Source organism: Petaurus breviceps, unplaced genomic scaffold, assembly GCF_028583685.1.
Source record: "Petaurus breviceps papuanus isolate PSGF00001 unplaced genomic scaffold, PetGlider_PUasm1.0 90825, whole genome shotgun sequence".
Lineage (NCBI taxonomy): Eukaryota > Metazoa > Chordata > Mammalia > Diprotodontia > Petauridae > Petaurus > Petaurus breviceps.
In genome coordinates this window covers 20,683,068-20,700,761 of record NW_027187353.1, presented here as the reverse complement: position 1 = coordinate 20,700,761, position 17,694 = coordinate 20,683,068, and the positions used below count along the sequence as shown (strand labels likewise).

Here is a 17,694-nt window from a genome sequence, read left to right as displayed (position 1 = left end):
CTAGAAATGGTAAAGACATGAAAGAAAGGCTTTATAAAGCAGCTGGAGGTGAGACTGAGATTAAAGAAGGGAGAAGCCAAGAACACAGCCCACAGTGCAGGAGGGCAGGCACACTCTTTTCAATGTTCTCTCTACAAAAGAGAATCAGATGTTAAAAAAAAAAAACACCTGCTACACTAGAGAAGTTTAAAGGCTTAGGGCAGTGAAAGAATGTGGAGATATTGCTGAGAATCTCTGAAAGAGCCAGAGAACATGAAAGGGGGTGACAGGATGGGAGACAAGCAGACATCCCACAAAAGGAAGAGGAAAGACTCTTCAGTCTGGGCAGAATTCTATGACGTATTACTTTCCAAAAATTCTGGCTTCACCATGATTCCAAAGGACCTAGGATGAACTAATCACAAATCACAAAACCATGTTATCTAATCCCAGCTGGGTGCTCACTGCAGCAAGGCAATCCTTTTCCTAAGGGAATGACTTTCCCACTCACCCCAGCAGTGCTTCCAGACATCCCCCTCCTCTCACCCTCAGCTGAGAACCTCACTTCATATTTCAGTGAAAAAGATGCGGCCATTAACTAAGAGTTTCCTCTTCTCCCTTGGCCTCACAGACCCCCATCACACAGAGCTGGCCCTCCTCCTTCCTAAGGCACATCTGTCTGCTTGTACATGTGATCTCACTATCCCATCTTCTCTATCATGCCCACTCTGACCCATCTCCCACAGCTCCCTGTCTACTGGCTGCTCCTTTACTGCCTACAAACACGCCCCCGTCTCCCCTGCCTCTAGGAAACTCTCACTTCACCATCCAGCCCTGCTAGCTACCAGCCCATCTCTCCTGTTTTGTGGCTGCACCCTCGAAAAGTCCATCTACAGCAGGTGCCTACTGGCCATCTTCAACTGGACGTCCTTTAAACATCTCAAACTCAACATGTCCAAAACTAAACTCACCGTCTTTCTCCCCAAACCTCCCATCTTCTCGGCTCTTCTGTTACTGTCTAGGGCACCACCCTCCTCCCACTCACCCAGGCTTGCAACCTCGGTGTCCTCCTGGAGCCCCGACTCTCTCACACCCTGGTCCCCACACCCAAGCTGTTGTCAAGGCTCATCCATCTTACCACAATACCTGGTTCTTCCTTCCCTCTCCCAACATTTGAACCATTTCACCAGCCCTGTCTCTTCCCAGACCACCCCATCCTCCACTAAGCTGATAAAGTGATCTTTCTACACTTCAGGTCTAACCATGGCAACCTGTCACTCAATAAACTCCAGAGGCCCACTCTCACCTCCAGGATCAAACATAAAATGCTGTTTGGCATCCAAAGACCTCCTTCCATAAAACATCCCTGGCCCAACCTTTCTGGTCTTATCACATACCACCCCCAGCCCCACAAAGTCTGCCATACAACTGACACTGGCTTTCTTGTACAAGACCCTGTACCTTCAGCCTCTGGGCATTTTCACTGGTTTGTCTTCCATGCCTAGAATATTCATCCCCCTCCCTCCCTTTTCTCCAGCTAAGCCTCTTGGTTTCTGTGGATTCCTTCAAGTTCCAGTAAGAAAATCAAGCTGATCTTGTCTCGAGTCTGATTCTTTTGTATCACCACCGACATTGTGTATGACTGCCTAAGTCAAGCCTTTTTGTCTTTGAGTTAAGTTGAGAAGCTCATAGGTTCAGAAATTCAGTCTTCCTCTCTGTTAGGTTTAAAGTTCAGTTTCCCGATAAATCACTTTAATAAAAAAAAATCCCTGTTATCTTTATACCACTAGCTGGACTTGACCAATCAGAGGAAATGTTATCTATTCTTGCAGGTGGACTAAATCAGTGAGAATTTCCTAGCAACAAGATGGGAGGAGTTGTGAGCCCCAGGTTCCTGATTTCCATGTAACCATACTGTCCGCCACTCCTAGGATGTTTCAGGCTTTGTAACCAGTTTTCCCCATCTATGATGCTGCCTTATATTTTACAGATGCTCTTCCTTTTGTCTGCAAAAGTGATCCGTCAGCCTTCATTCAGGGCTTGGTGAAGAGCTAAGGACCCCTTTTATTGGTAACTGCTAGCCTTACCAAGAAACCAAATGTGCTTGTTGCCTGAGTTTACCTTAATGTACATCAAGAGAGTTGGTGATCCTGCCAGGAAGCTGATGCCAACTCCTAGGACAGCCTCCTAGAGCACTCTTTTTCACTGAAGGAATTCTCTGCAGAAGACTATCCCAGAAGCCAGACTTCCCTCTTCATAACAACTCTTCTAAGCTAAGGTAAAAGCCCCTGTACTACTGGGGAAACAGCACCTTTGCTTATCTGTCTTGATGTCCTGTTTGTGTTTAGGGTGACTGTTTGGCAATAACTGGCAAATAGAAAAACCGGGGAAGCCCCCTGAGAAACAAGCCCCTAGGAGACATTTTTTCATCCAAGGGAGACTCCTGCCTCAGGCCGAGTGATCAAGAGATGCACTTAGTGGTGCCCACTTAGGGAAGTCCTAAAGTAAGTCCCAGTCCTCTAGCTATAACTGGAGAAAAGGAAGAACACTCCCCATTCTAAAGGGGTTGGGGAAGGCCTCAATAAGTCTAGAAACAGAGACACTCCTCAGCCAGAAGGCGGTAACTAGAAATAGAGCCTGAAAAGATAAATGATAATCACCCAGTCCTTACCCAAATTAGCCTAAGACATAAAAGTCCCAGATACAGCCTGAAAAGGGCCCTGTACAAGAAAGGCAGTGTCAGTTGGATCACAGTTTATGGGGCTGGGGGTGGTATGTGATAAGACCAGAAAGGTTGGGCCAGGGACATTTTATGGAGGGTTTTGGATACCAAATGGAGCATTTGTGTTTGTGCACAGTTTTTAAGTGTTCTTGTGTTACCTGTTGCTAAGTCAAACTAGCTTTTTGGGGGGCCTGGTCAGCCTAAGGAGAAAGGGTGAAAACTCTTTTCTCTAGAAAGTCTCTGTCTCTCTGCCTTCCAAAACTCTGGCCAAGTTAGAAGGCAAAGAAGAAAAAAAGAAAAAGGGGTATCTAGGTGGCTCAGTGAATAGAGTACTGGCCCTGGAGTCAGGAGGACCTGAGTTCAAATCTGATCTCAGACACTTGACATAATTACTAGCTGTGTGACCTTGGGCAAGTCACTTAACCCCAATTGCCTTGCCTTCCCCCTCCAAAAAAAAAGGAAAGAAAGAAAAGAGGGAATCTTTGTTCCTTTACGTCATTTAAAACTAATTCTGTCTAAATTTGTGGTAGAATTTCTAAGTTGTGGTTTGAACATTTTTATAAATGTTGAAATGTTTTGGTGAGTTTTGGGGTACCACTCTGTAGAATTTAAGGAAAAAACAAGATTAAGACACTGTGAAAACTGCACAGGAGTAACACTTAGATCTTTTATCACTCTTTCCCTAGTGACAGGGTAGAAAGGTGAATTCACTGGGAAAAAGAAAAAAAGGTTTGTATTTTTATAGATTAAATTTTTCTGGTACTTAAAAACTGCCTATATATTTTTTGTAAATAATGTAAAGATAGTTCTCAACATTCATTATTTATAGGATTTTGAGTTTCAAGTTTTTTTCTCTCTCCCTTACTCCAAGATGGCAAGCAATCTGATATAGATTATACATGAGCAATCATGTAAGCATATTTCCACATCAGTCATGCTGTGAAAGAAACAGAAAAGGGAAAAAGCCACAAAGAACAAAAAAGTGAAAATAGTCTGCTTCAATTAGCACTCAGACTCCACAGTTCTTTCCGTGGACATGGAGGGTATTTTCCATCATGAGTCTTTTAGAATTGTCCTGGGTCATTGTATTGCTGAGAAGAGCTAAGTCTATCAAAGTTGATCATTGCACAATGTTGCTGTTACTTTGTACAATGTTCTCCTGAGAACTGCCTATTTCATTCTCTGATCACAAAAAGAGAAAAGCTTTTTTAAACCAGAGAGTAACTAAAGAGTAAGTAAAATTTCTTTATGGGAAGAGAGTTTTGTTGTTACCACCCTATTTCCTTTTGTCAATGACAGAATTTACTTTGTTTGGGTAAAGTAGTACCAAAGTCAACAAAAAGAAACTGGGTAAGACCATTTGTTTATAAGCTCTTAAGAAACACAAAGACAATAGTATTGCAATTAATCAAGGTTGTACCAAGAAAAATTTTTGTGCCAATTTACAAAAAAGAAATTCAGGGGGTGAAAATTAGTTCTATTGGTAATCTGGGACACGAAGAGGAAAGAAACATTAAAGAAACTGAGCAAATGTTGGATCAGAACATGAAAGAAGAGGCAGTTTGGGAAGATCTATAGAGAAAGGAAGAGAAATTTAAGCAAGTAGAGTTTGAGAGTAAAAAGGGTTTGGAGTTTTAGAAAGAAGTTTGAAGGAATTTTTGATCTACTAAGATAAGAAGGATATGAAAAATCTGAATTCATGACCAATTTCACCTTTCTGACCTCTATTAAATCCATCCAACCCACTAGATAATAGGAAACTGCTTTAGGCTATGGATGAGAAGAGAGATGGGGAGAAACAAGACCTTTCTCAAAAGAAATAAATCACCAAATTTACAGATTTGCCTATTTAGATGCATTTGGTTCTGATTAAACTGTTAATTAGCAACAGAAAATTCTAAGGTCCTTCATTCATGAAGTAAAAGCACAGGAAATATTAATCTAGCTGGATCTCGATTACACATTCTGGGAACAAAGTTCTTTTAATAAGGCTACTCTGGGCAAAGAGATGGGAGTTTTGAGCTCCTGAGTGATGTGTACTTTCTCAGGTGGAGGTCTCTAACTCTGGTGGCCTGGGTCCATTTAGGCCCAAGGAAAAGAATTTGAACTTGAAAGTATTTAGCTCTGATTTCAAAGTGGATTTCAGCTTCTAGAAATAATGCCAAGGGACTAGGAAGATCACAAAACATCTCCACAGAAGAACAACAGCCCTTGTTATCAATCCCAAGCAGCGGAGAATCAGTGATTTTTAATGAGCCTTCATTATCAGACTCTTGGGCTTAAGAAGTATTGCTAATAAGGGAAGTTTAAGTGCCCAGTGGCACAGAACTCATTAAAAACTCACTAGAATGAAGGAATCCTTTGGGTTCAGGCCATGCAGGCAATCATTCAAAGTGGAGCCACCTCTACATGGCTTTACCTTCCCTTTGCTATTACCTCTGATCTAACCTGTAAATATACATATCTATGTCTTGGATATTCACAGCTGTTTGCATGTGGCCTCTCTCATTAGAACGTGAACTCCTTGATTTGCAATCCAGAGGAACATCTTCATGGTGCCCCAGAAATGGATTCATCCTGAAAGTTCACTGCAGCCCTGGAATTCACAACAGGGAAGTGTCCTCCCTCTAAAGAGTTGGAGAAAGCCTGCCTAGGCCTCCGCTGAAGGAGGAAGCCCAGGCAGATATCAAGTCTCCCCAGGTGACAGTCCTCAGGACTCCATCATTCCCCTAGGCCTGATACCTTCCTCACTCCCTCCCCACTTTGCAGCTTCCTTTCATGCACCATCAGAACATACGCTACTTCAGGTCAGGGACTTCAGCACACCCAGAATTTAGCTCAGTGCTTGACCTCTAGTACCATTAAAAAATGCTTGTTGGTCAAGGGAAAGGACTGTGCTTTTAGCCTTTCTTTGCCAACATTATATAAATCCTTACTATTTCCACAGACTATTTAGAGCAAGCGTTCTTAACATGGTTTTAAATATTCTGATAACTCTTGGTGTTATTGGAAACTAATATGTTTAAAGGAAACCAATATTCAATTGGTTTCCTTCACAATCTTACATATTTTTATTTTATGCATTTAAAAACCTGTATGTTCTAAGATATTTATAGCAGCTCTCTTTGTAGTGGCAAAGAACTGGAAATTGCAAGCATGTCTATCAACGGGGGAATGACTGAACAAGTTGTGGTGTATGGTCGTAATGGAATACTGCTGTGCTATAAGAAATGGTGAGCTCGATGACCTTAGAAAAACATGGAAAGACTTGTACAAAATAACGAAGAGCAAAATGAGCAGCACCAAGAGAACACTGTATACAGTAAGAGCAACATTGTTTTAAGAAGTCTGGGCAAATCAATCATTTTGGCTATTATAAATATCCACATTAAGGCCATATGAAGCAAGATGCTATCTGCATGCAGAGAAAGAACGAATAGAGGTATAGAATGATTTCATACATGTGTGTATACACACACACATACCTGTGTCTAATGGTAGCCATGTCTAGGGCGGGTAAGGCGGGGAGGGAAAAAATGTACGTGATAACTTTATTATATAGTAAAAGGAATAGCAAGTTGTACATAATAAATGTGCAGTTTCATATGCAGTCATCTTTTTAAAAATTTATACTATGTTCTGGAAATTCCTGTTTTATTCAATAATTTAAAAATAAGATACATCTTAAAAAAGCATTCTAGGAAAGGGTCCATAGGCTTGGGGGGAAGGGAGCCCCCCAGACACTAAAGATGTTAAGAACCTCTACTTTAATTGGCCAAAAACACATTATGAAGTGTCTACTAACTATGCTAAGTGCTGGAGAAGACAAAGAAAGGCAAAAACCAGCCCCTGTCCTGTCCTCCAGGGGAGAAGACAACACACAAACACCTCATGGTGTGAAGGGCATGGGGTGCAGCTCACATTCTGGGCCTGTGCTCAGTGAGATAACCTATGCAAAACACTGAGTAAACGTTAGCACCACAGGAACGGCAGGTCTCAGGACAACTTGGCTCTACGGGCGGGTGCCCCAATGGCAGCTCGTTTCCACTTTAGAGAACACCAAGTGCATATGAGAGCCAGGCAGGCTCCAGATGATCTGGTCCAGGTAGGGGAGAGGAGGAGTGGAACATCAGTGAGTTTAATAGGTCACATTAGAGCAGTCATAACTGTGTGTAAAGGGGAAAAGTGAGGCCAAACAGAGCATGGCTCAGTCATCTGGGAAAGTTCTGAATGACCTGCAAAGCCCGGGCTCCTAACCTGGGAACAGACTGCAGCTTCTACCTTCCTGGGTACAAGGTAGGGTTTGGGGTGGAAATTATGTAACATCATATAAACAAGAGGTATTAACCAAGGGGCAGGGGAGCCCAGAAACACACAGATTAGTTTTCTTTTTAAAAGAACTTCCTGCTTCCCAGAGGTCATCTGGCAGACTGTGCTTTAATTAAACCCTTTGTTCCCCAGAAAGTCCCAAGTCATTCTGAAACCTCCCAGTTTGTGCCCACGCCACTCTCTCAGTTTGCTCTTCACCTGGGCATCTCCCATAAGCTCCTCCTTTAGGGAAGTTTGAAGAGGCAACATGCCCAGGATATCACAGCTGAATCTCTCGTCTGGGTGCAGGGAGGTCAGCCTGTTCATAAAGTGCCATCCTCAGATTACTGATCCCTCATAAATGAGACACTCCACAGGATTTAGAGTTGGTCCAATTCTTTCATTTAAGGAGAATACAGCCCAACGAGGTTAAGTTTATAGGATCGTAGATTTAGAACTGGAAGGGCTCTTAGAGTCTATTTTACAACTAAAGAAACTGAGACTGAGAGCAGTTAAGTGACTTGCCTAGGGTGACACTGTGAGGTGCTAAAGCAAGATTTGCTCTCAGCCTTCCTGTTGCCAAGTCCAGTATTCTTTCTACTGTGCCACCTTGCTGCCTAAGACCACACACACACACACACACACACACACACACACACACACATACACACACACGAAAAAAAAACCCAGCCAGAATTTGAACCCAGGTCCTCTGACTCCAAATCTAGGAAAGTACCTGCTTTTGAAAATGATAACAGTTCAGGGAGAACAAGAGACTCCCAAGCAGCCTGATGAAACAATCAGACCTTCAGGAGAAACGCTACCTGGAACTTTCCAAAGAGGAGCACCTACCAACCAGGCCAGCCACCTGTGCTGCCTCCAGGCCCAGCCCAGCCTGTTCTCAAGTAACAGGTAATTTTGTAAATGCTTAAGATGGCAACTCCAAACCAGAGCAAAGAAAGCTTCCTGAACAAACAGCCAGGCTATCTGCACATGGCCATCTGACTGCAGGCCTAGAATGAGGCCTCGTGCTCCCCACAACAAAGCTGACCTACAATTCTGGCTCCACCATTCTTTCTCCACAGACAGGTGTCAACACCAAACTCCTGCACAAAGATGGCTTTGTGAGTGTCTGCTGGGGGTGGGGTGGTGCTCCCGCTCCCCCATCACAAGAGTTCTGGCGAGCATTCATCTCTCCTTGGGGGCCAGCATCTGGGTGGTGGCTAGCCCAGCCATCCTGCCACCAAACATCAGTGACCAGGAGGCTGCATTCCACAGCAAGAGTGAAACAGATGAACAGAAAAGAACAGACTGGAGCCAGAGGCCTCTCCTATTTACTCCCTTCGTGATCTTGGACAAGTCACTTCACTTCCCTGCTCCCTTTCCTCGTCTGTAAAACAAGGGAGTTGGACTAAGTGCTCTGAGAGGCCCCTCCCAGCTCTAGAGATAGGATCTCATGACGGTTAGGGGAAATGCCAAGTTGTTAAAAGAAAAGAGGACAAGGAAGGGGAGAAGAACCCCTAAACTGCTACTTGTCTATTGGGAGGCCCCCAGATCAGTGGCCACCACAGGAGAATGAGAAATCCAAAACAACTGCTCAAGTTTTTAATCCCTCCTGCAACTCAGAAGTAATTAGGCTCGAGAGGAAAAGGCATTTTCTCCCAGAGGACCAAGCCATGGATGGCCCTGGGGCCTGCTGTGACCAAACACCAGCTTACAAAACCCTGGTCAGGGCCCAGCCAAGCAAAGAAAACTCATTTCTACTGGATGTGGTGGAAACTCAGACCCTGAAGAGACCGAAGTCTGGAGGCAAAACACTCTGGCAAAGACCTGAATGGTACCATTCCAGATCAGAAAGTTTATTTGAGTACACAATTTCAAAATAAATAAACCAATGCAGGTCTGAGGACTTACATCCTGTTTGTTTGAATTAAAGCAAAACTCAACAGGGACGAAAACAATATCCTGACATCACTTTAATAAGGACCCTGCTTCCCACCCTGCTCCCCTCCCCCAAGCAGAAATGGAGTTACTGAAGCTTCTAGAAGTGGGTGGCTCACTTTTCTGGTGGGAAAGAAAGCAGAATGTCTCCTCCAACATGGGGAGGAGAACACAGGAAACTTCTCTTTTAGAGGTTTCCGGGAAGCCCATGTTTGATTTTTAAATAAGTCTTATTGATATCGTTTGTGTTCACATTGCGGTACATCTCCCCCAGTATTCTCACCTTGTTAGACTTTTATAGACCTTATTTGCTGGCTACAGATCGAATGGTCCAAAGTATGATTCTTCCCATAAACATGTACAGACCTGTCTTGGTGGAGAGAGTTCCCTCAACTGGGAGTTCCCAAACCACCAGTATCCCACAGGTCTAGTCCCTCTCCCTAATTTGTGTCTGGAATGGTGCCCTAGGTTCTGGATGACCCTTATGTAAATAAAACCTTTTCCATTTCTCCTTAAAACTCCCTATGTGGTTTATCTGAGAACCACAAACCCCTCTGAAGTTTACTCTGATTATATAGTACAGACAAAGGGTCTTTTACAGTTGGATTTTTTTTCAGCTTCTATTTCAATGCTACCTTAATCAGTTTATAGTTACAGCTTTCACTGCACATTGCTTTAAGATTTCCTAAATACTTTTTCAAAAGTCACATTTGGTGGTGCCTTCAGCTCCCTTGTAACAAGGAAACATTATATACCTCCCTGAAGGAAGAGTCTGTTAGAGGTTGCAATGGCTAAAAGGATAAGCTTGGGCTGGCAAGGTCTCAGAGTCCACTCCCTCATTTTACAAATAAGGAAACTGAGGCCCAAGCACAGGAAGTGACTTGCCCAAGGTAAAAGAGGGAATAATTATCACAGGGAGGATGTGAACCCATCCTCTGATTCCCCAGCCAGTGTTCAATGAACTATGCTGTCTCCTTGGGCTAGAAACAAATTCCAATAAGGAATTTCTGAAAGGGTGTCCAAAGAAAAAACAAAAAAGCATACATTACCTTGTCTGCATAAATCGGAATGTCATGAAATGGTGATATGTATTCTCCATTTGCGTTTTCTGTAAAATGAGAGAAACTCATCAGCAATGCTATTAATCAGTATCCTAAATTTGTATGACAGATGTATTTTTAAAACAACAACCTGGGGCAGTTAGGTGATGCAGTGAATAGGAGCTCCGGCCCAGTCAGGAGGACCCAGGATCGGTTCCGGCCTCAGATACTTAACACCCACACAAAAAAACTGGATGTGTAACCTTGGGCAAGTTACTTAACCCCAATCACTTAAAAAAAAAACACACACAACTTATTCACCCATGCAGAAAGGCTGTTTTGTGAGTTTTCTTAGAGCTAGCAGAGTAGAATGAGGAGGGCACCCGAAGGCTGAGAACTTGGGTTAGCATTGCCTCATCCCCCACCCCCATCATTTACTGGTTGGGTAATGGGGGCAAGGCATTTAATCTCCCTGGGCCTCAGTTTCCTCATGTGTAAAATGAGGGGACTGGGCCTGATGACCACTAAGGAGCTTTCACTTTCGGTTCTAAATCTATGGTTTTAGGAGTTACAATCCATCACCAGAAACAGAAAGAACTATTTGCAACAGGATGAACTCTGACACTTTGTCAAATGAAACTAAGTTACAGAATTTTAGAACTGAAAGAAACATCTGCACAATACTGAGCTTTGGAAAATCATGAACTCTTCTGTTCAAGATCTAGTTTCTCTAAGTTGGAAGAGATGTCTGGACTCAGGGGATGAGTTTTTCTGGCCCTGTAAGGCAGGGAATGGAGGGAGTGAGTCCACAGATGAAATCACAGGTCTCTGAAGTAAAACACAGTAACAGTAAAGGAGGGACCCAAGTGTGACGGTGCTCCCCTGAAACCCTGGTTACAGAGTGAGGCTGGTTGGAGGAAAGCTGGATTTGGGGAGTTCTGAGCTGTAGAAAGCTAAGTCAAATATTTGGGTGTCTGCCCCAAGGCCAGAACCAATGAGGAATACCCCCAGCCCTGGGGCCAACAGGCTATCCAAGGAGAGGGAGTTAGCCCAGGCTGGAAAAAGGAACACAATGAAGTTCAATGTCAATCAGACATGGGCCTGGACCTAGTTCAGGGATGGGCTGCTGCCCTCCCAGCCTGGGCAAGAGAGAGGAAAATAATGGGGAGGGGATGGTGATAAAGCTTGAGGACAGACCAAACAGGTCAAGCATTACCAAACTCCAGGAGAGGGGGAAATTTGTTATCACATAAAAACAGACAAATTTCACAAGTCTTTTGCATTTCATTCCACTTAGACTCAACGGTGTGGCTATGAATTAGATTTCTGCTAAATTAAAATCTCCAAAGATGAAGAGCTACATTACATTCTATATTTATTCTAAAAGAATACAGCAGTTCCTTCCTTCTGGTCCTTTTAAATTACATTATTAACCAAAGACAAGAATCTGAACTTCTTACAAATACTAATACTTCTAAACTCAACTGTGTTTCTATGACAGCCAAGCTTAGCATTTCATTTATAAAAAGAGCAGGTTGGTCTAGGTCCTGTCCAGCTCTAAATGCCTGAAACTCATCAATCTGACAGATTCTTTCAGACTCAAGCAGCAAAGACATTAGACTGAGAAAAGCTGATACAGCTGAAAGATCTCATCACCACCTCAAAAACCCACAAGGGTCTGTCCATCCAGACTCAGTACGAACCAGGCTGCCTTCTTACTTTAGCCCATGATGAATGACTTAGTTCAAACATGGTTTAGAACACATCTATGATATATCTTTAAGGCTGCAAGCATTTGATCATTCTAGTTTAAAACTTCTGGTAGTAGTTCCTGGTAGTTTGTAAATCTTACATTCTGAAGCATGGTATGAGAAGGCACCTCCTCACTTCTTTGCAGAGGTGGGGGGGGGGGGTGCTATGGGTGTGGAAAGCTACACGGGTCAAACCTTTTCAACTCACTGGTTAGCTTTGCCGAACTGTTTTTCTTTATAAGAAGGGGCAGTTCTCTGGGGGTTCTAGTGGCAGACTGGGAAATGTGGATTATGTGAAAAGAAAACGTAACCCCCCCAGTTTGTTTCATTGTTTTTAATAATAATAGCTAACATTTATATAGCACTTTAAGATTAAGGGGCAGCCAGGTAGCACATCGAGTAAGAGCACAGGCTCCAGTGTCAGGATGACCTGGGGATCAAATCTGGGCTCAGATACTCAGCACCACACCCAGAAATAACTGGCTGTGTAACCTTGAGCAAGTTACTTAACCCCAATTGCTTTAAAAAAATTTAACAAAATTTGTCTCATTTTCCTGGTAACTGGGAAATAGGTGCTATCATTATCCCCACTTTACAGATCAGGAAAATGAGGTAGGGGAGGCTAAGTGGCGCAGTGAGTAAAGCGCTGGCCCCTTAACACCCACACAAAAAAAACTAGCCGTGTAACCTTGGGCAAGTTACTTAATCCCAAGTGCCCTCCAAAAAAAAAGAAAATGAGGCAAACAGGCTAAGTGATTTGCCCAAAGTCACAGTGCCCAATGCTGCATTTGACCTCAGATCTTCCTGACTCCAGGCCCAGCACTCTATTCAATCAGCCAACAGCTGCTTCTAGAAGAGTTTTGAAAGTTCTAGAGGGAGGAAATATAAAACACATACACCACCATTGCCCCTTCCTTCCAGCTAAGCACCCAAGATAAGTTTGGTAGTTTTGGGTTGTTTTTTTTTTTCCCCCCTTGGTAGGAACCAGTGATTGCATTGGGTGTGGTGAACTCTGGCCTTGGGAACTCCCTTCTCAGTCAACTGGAATCCATAGCTGTTGGGGGCAGAGAGATAAAGGGCTTTACTCAGGTTTAGACAGTGGGCACAGTAAGGACTTGAACCTGGCCCTTCTGCCTCCTGAAGCCTGCCCACTAGCCCCAGCACCAGGCTGCCCCTCATGGCAGTAGTGACTGTGGACCTAAATTTACTAGGCTTTTAATCTGCAGCTGTTTTTAACCTGTGCAGTTCTTTCCTTCTTCCCTCCAAATCCCTGCAACAGAAGAGCCTGTTTTATCACAATCCCATCACATACCCCCACCACCACCTAACCAACCCCTAACCACAAGCAGCCCCTCCCCTCCCATATGGCCTGGAAGGCCATGCATCTGCATTTCCTTATCCCATCACCATAAAAGATGAGAAGAGTGACTTGCACTGCTCTAGGCTCCCAGGGTGTCAGGCTGCAGATGGTGTGGGGCAGTGGTCAGAACTTTGCATTCGAACTCGGTACTGGGATACAACCCTGGCCAAGCCCCTGCAGTGAGGCTTGGGCTTCCACTTCCTTTCCTATAAAATGATTGGGTCAGACTAGAGGATCCCTCTCTCAGGTCCCTGCCAACTTTCAATCTGAAGACTTTGGGGACAGAAAGCAGTCAAAAAGACAAAGGGGCTAGGCCAAAAGAAAGACCGTCCCAGAAGGGCCAGCTTCAACTGACCCTCAGGCCCCTCACCTGAAAGGTGGCCACCCCCTTCTCAGAGGGCTGTTCTCAGGAGGGAGCTTCATCAACCTCCAAGCACCACCCAAGGGCTGGCTCCTATTAGCCCCTCTAATCCCAGCTCCAGCAAAGAGTCTGGGGTGAGGCAATTCCCGGAAAAATTATGAAAATGTGGCATTCCCTATCTCTGTGGCTCTTAGACTTGGATCTGCACCTGGGCACTTAGTACTTTTTTCTGGTTGGAGAGGCCCCGCTGGGCAGGGGAGGGTCAGCCATGAAGGCAGAAGCCCCACTTCTGGCCATACTGACTGGGGGAGCCCCCGGGGGTCTGGGGAAGTCTTTCGGACTAAATGGGGGCGATGCCAGCTTTGGCAGAGGGCACTCCTCCCAGCAGCGCCCTAACCTTGGAGAAATGTGTTATGAAAGACCCGAGAGGGTTCGGCCTCTCAGCGAGAATCACAGAACTGGGCTGAGTCCAGCCCTCTCTTGTGGTAGATGCAGAGCTGGTCCGGGATCCGAGGCTCTGGGATCGGCATTCTGGGCTCCTGATTCACTCCCTTTTCAGTGCCCTCAACCTCCCATAATCACCTTTCTTACTGAAACCCCCAAGTGCAGCGGCTCCTCGGGCCGGGGCTAAGCCCGCAAAGGGCGGCTCCCGCTGCCTTTATTGGACGAAGCAGAGTCGTTCTTGGAGGAGGCCCCCCGGTGTGGCCGGGGACCAGCCCTCGGGGCCCCGGGACCCCCGTCCTGCAGTTAAAGCCTGGGGCGGCTCTGCTTGGGGGACGCCCCGGGCCCCACCTGGCTGCCCCGCAAGCAGTGGGCACGGAGGACACACAGCGTGCAGACACCACGGAGTCGCGGGGCCCTCTGGCCAAGCCCGCCCCCACGCCCCCAGGGCCGCCTGGCAGTCCCTGGCAGACCTCGGCCCCTCCATCTGCGCGGAGCCGGCTCCCAACTCGGTCATTCCAGGCCGGGGGGATCGCCCTGCGCTCTCTAGCCTCAGTTTCCTCATCTGTCAGATCCCCCGCCCCAGAGGCGGTCCTTCGCGGGGCCCGGAAGCAGTGGGGGGAGGGGAAAGGCCAGGCCTCAGTTTCCCCCAGGGTGGCGAGTCCCCCCCCTTCTCTCCCCCCCCCACCCCCGGCACCCCGCCGGCCACGTGGCCCCCGCCCGGACGGAAGAATGAATGAATGAGGGAGCACGCGCGTAGAGGGGGGAGAGGGCGCGGGCGCGCGCAGGGCGAGGGGGAACTTGGCCTGCCGGGAGCGCGCCCCGCGGGCACTCACTGAGGAAGAGCCGGTACTCGAGGCTGTAGGGCGCCGCGCGCTCCTCGCTGCTGTAGCCGCTCATGGCGTCGCTCGCCCCTACGGCCCGACGCCCCGCAGCCGCCTCCGCACGCCTGCTCCGACCCGGCAAAGGTGATTCAGCCGGTCGCGCGTGCGCACCTTCGAGCGAGAGGCGGGAGCACTGGAGGCCGAGGCTCAAACCGGCTCCTTTTAATCCCCTCGGCCCCTTCCCCACTGCGCAGGCGCGCGCCCCGCTCTGCCCCGCCCCTCCCTTTCATCCAGAGTCCTGGCGAGTCTGCGGGCTCTCGCTACGTGCTAGGAGCCGCCCCCAAGCTCCTCCTACCGAATTATCTGTAAAAGCGGAGCTCCACGCTAACTCCTCCTACCGCATTCTCTGGTGAAGCCGCGCTTTCTTGGTATCCCTCCCATCTCCTAGTCCGGGGCCTGGCTCTCCGACAGCGACACGACTCCAGAATCCTGGGGCAGCTTCAAGCTGACTTTCAACTGTCACATTTTAAAATGTTAAATATTTGAAACACTGATGCAAATGCTTTAAGAGCATAAAGCTGCACCAAGATTTTGGGGACCCCCTATGCAGAACGTGAGTGCAGGACTTGGGAGTCAGAAAGAACTGAGTTCAGAAGTGATCTCAAAATGCCTACTAGCTGTGTGACCTTGGACAAGTCCCTTCCCCTTGGTCGGCCTCAGTCTCCTGTAAAGTGGGAATGATAATTTCTAAGGGATGTAGCAAATATGTAACAGTAAATCCCAGCATCCCCCCCCCCCCCCAGACAGATGAAGGACAGAAGAGATGGGACAGTAGGACATGGTGAAAGCTCTGGCCTCCCTCCCCTTGAGACTCTAGCTGCCTCACCCCCTTCATTCTGGCCAAGGCCAGAGAACAAGCCTGGAAAAGAATGGGCAGGGCACTCCTCCCTGCCTGGAGCCAGGGAGCTCGGGGGTCTTTTGCAGGGCTGAGCAGCTTCTCTGCTCACTGGGAGTTCTGTTTTCTGGCCCAGAGGCCGGGTTCTGGGAAAACCTCCAACTCTGGTGCCTATTTGTATATACACTGGAATGATGCAACATCCTCCAACTTTCCCTTTCTCTTCTGCCAGCTCAATATGAGAAAATCAGAGCCTGTGACCCATGGACCGACTGGACAACTCCCTTTTATCGATTGCATCAGAGGCCCAATGAGGATCAAGTCTGGTAAACCTCCCAGCTGGCCTCTGGGCCTCCTCTGGGGAGCCCAGAGTTTCCCTTATGTGGGAGAACAGCAGCCTCAGAGAAGGAAAAGGCCAATGGAGCTTAGCCCTGGTGGATGTGGGGACCCTGTGCTGCAGGTGCCCAGGCAGGGCTCCCAGAGTCAGTGCTCCCTCGGCCCCTGCTGTGTGACCTTAGGTGATTAGCTCAATGAACCTCTGCCCCCTTCCCCAATAAATGTGAGATGTCTATGGAAGCTCAAGCAATCTGTGGCTTGGAAGAGTCATGATATCCTGCAGTGTGTGACACAGCAGAAGGACCAGCAACCTCAGGTTAGGGGGACTGGGCTCTGGCCCTTCCTGGTGACCTTGGATGTGTCATTTCCCTCTCTGTGCCTCAGTTTCCCTAGCTGTAAAGTGTAGGGGTTGGACTAAATGGCCTCTGAGGTTCTCCTGTCTCTGAATCCACGATCCTTCTGGAAAGTGGGATCTTCTTGAAGTCAGAAGAACCTGGCCTGAGTCCCAGCTTTAATTAACCAGTTCACTTAGCACCCCTTAGGTATCTGCACAGGGGATACAATGAAACAATCTCCCCTCTCAAGGCGCTTTATGATATAATCATGAGAGCCAGCATTTCTACAAGGCTCAAAGGTTTGCAAAGTGCTTCACAAACATTATTTCATCCTCACAACAGCCTGAGAGGTAGGTGCTATTATTATCCTCATTCTGCAGATAGGAAACTGAGGCAGACAGAGGTTAACTAACTTGTCTAGGGTCATGCAGCTAGTCAGTATCTGAGGTCACATTTGAACTCAGGTCTTCTGACTCCAACTCTAGTACTTTATTCCTTAAACAAAAAAAATTAATAAATATTTGTTTGACAAATGTTTTAATAAAAAAAATAGCAAACAAATAAATAAAAGCACAAGCTAGTTTGGTAAGGAGGACTCTAGCAGTTGGAAGCCCAGGAAAGGTTTCCTGCAGAAGGTGGTACATAAGCTAAACCTTAAAGGAAGGTCAGTGATCTCTGAGGCAGAAACAAGGAGAGAGTGCATTCCAGGCATGGAGACAGGAAATGGAGCTTCAGGACTTGGCACCTTTGTTACTATGGTCAAGTCACTTTGTCTCACCTTCCTAAACCTCAGTTTCCTCATCTGTAAAATGGGAGCAACAGTCTTCTCAGTCTCCCTCCCAAGGTTTTTGTAAGGACAGAGTTGGGTAAGCATCAAAACGCTATAGAGACAGTAATAGAGGAGGGGTGGAACCAAGATGGCAGAGTAAAAGCAGGGACTTGCTTGAGCTCCCCTCCAAACCCCTCTAAATACCTGTAAAAAATGACTCTAAATAAATCATAGAGCAACAGAACCCACTGAGTGAAGCAAATTTCCAGCCCAAGATAGTAGTAGAAGAGAGATGAATGTCGCATCCGCTCTGGAGTTTGAGCTAGCTAGTTGGATCTGGACCTTAGTTGGGGAAGATGACCTTGGGGTGGAGAAAAACCAAAGATGGCGGATTTCTGGTGTTGAAGAAAGCAGGAGACCAAGAAATACCAAATGACTTTTGTAATGAGTTTATTGACCACAAAGTATAACATGACGCCCTTCAGAAGAGGCCGGCAGAGGGAGAAGGCTGGCAGAGGGAGAAGCAAACCCGAGGGGTTTCAAGGCTCTGCTCGTGAAGGAAGCCACACAAACATAACAGAAAAGTCCTTCTTGAGTGGGGGAGGATACGGTTTTTTAAAATCTCACATAAA

The 17,694-nt window shown here is 46.5% G+C and overlaps 1 protein-coding gene across 1 annotated transcript in view; it reads right to left on the bottom strand.

Moving 5' to 3' along the window:
* The window catches only part of PPA1 (inorganic pyrophosphatase 1), a 153,964-nt gene that overhangs the window by 21,015 nt on the left and 115,255 nt on the right, over positions 1–17,694 (bottom strand). The window contains exons 2-3 of the mRNA XM_069071450.1: positions 14,740–14,922; positions 10,000–10,058 (exon numbers count right to left, since the gene is read on the bottom strand). Coding sequence (XP_068927551.1) covers positions 10,000–10,058; positions 14,740–14,803 — 123 coding nt within the window. The 5' untranslated portion in view covers positions 14,804–14,922. The remainder of the gene's footprint in view (positions 1–9,999; positions 10,059–14,739; positions 14,923–17,694) is intronic.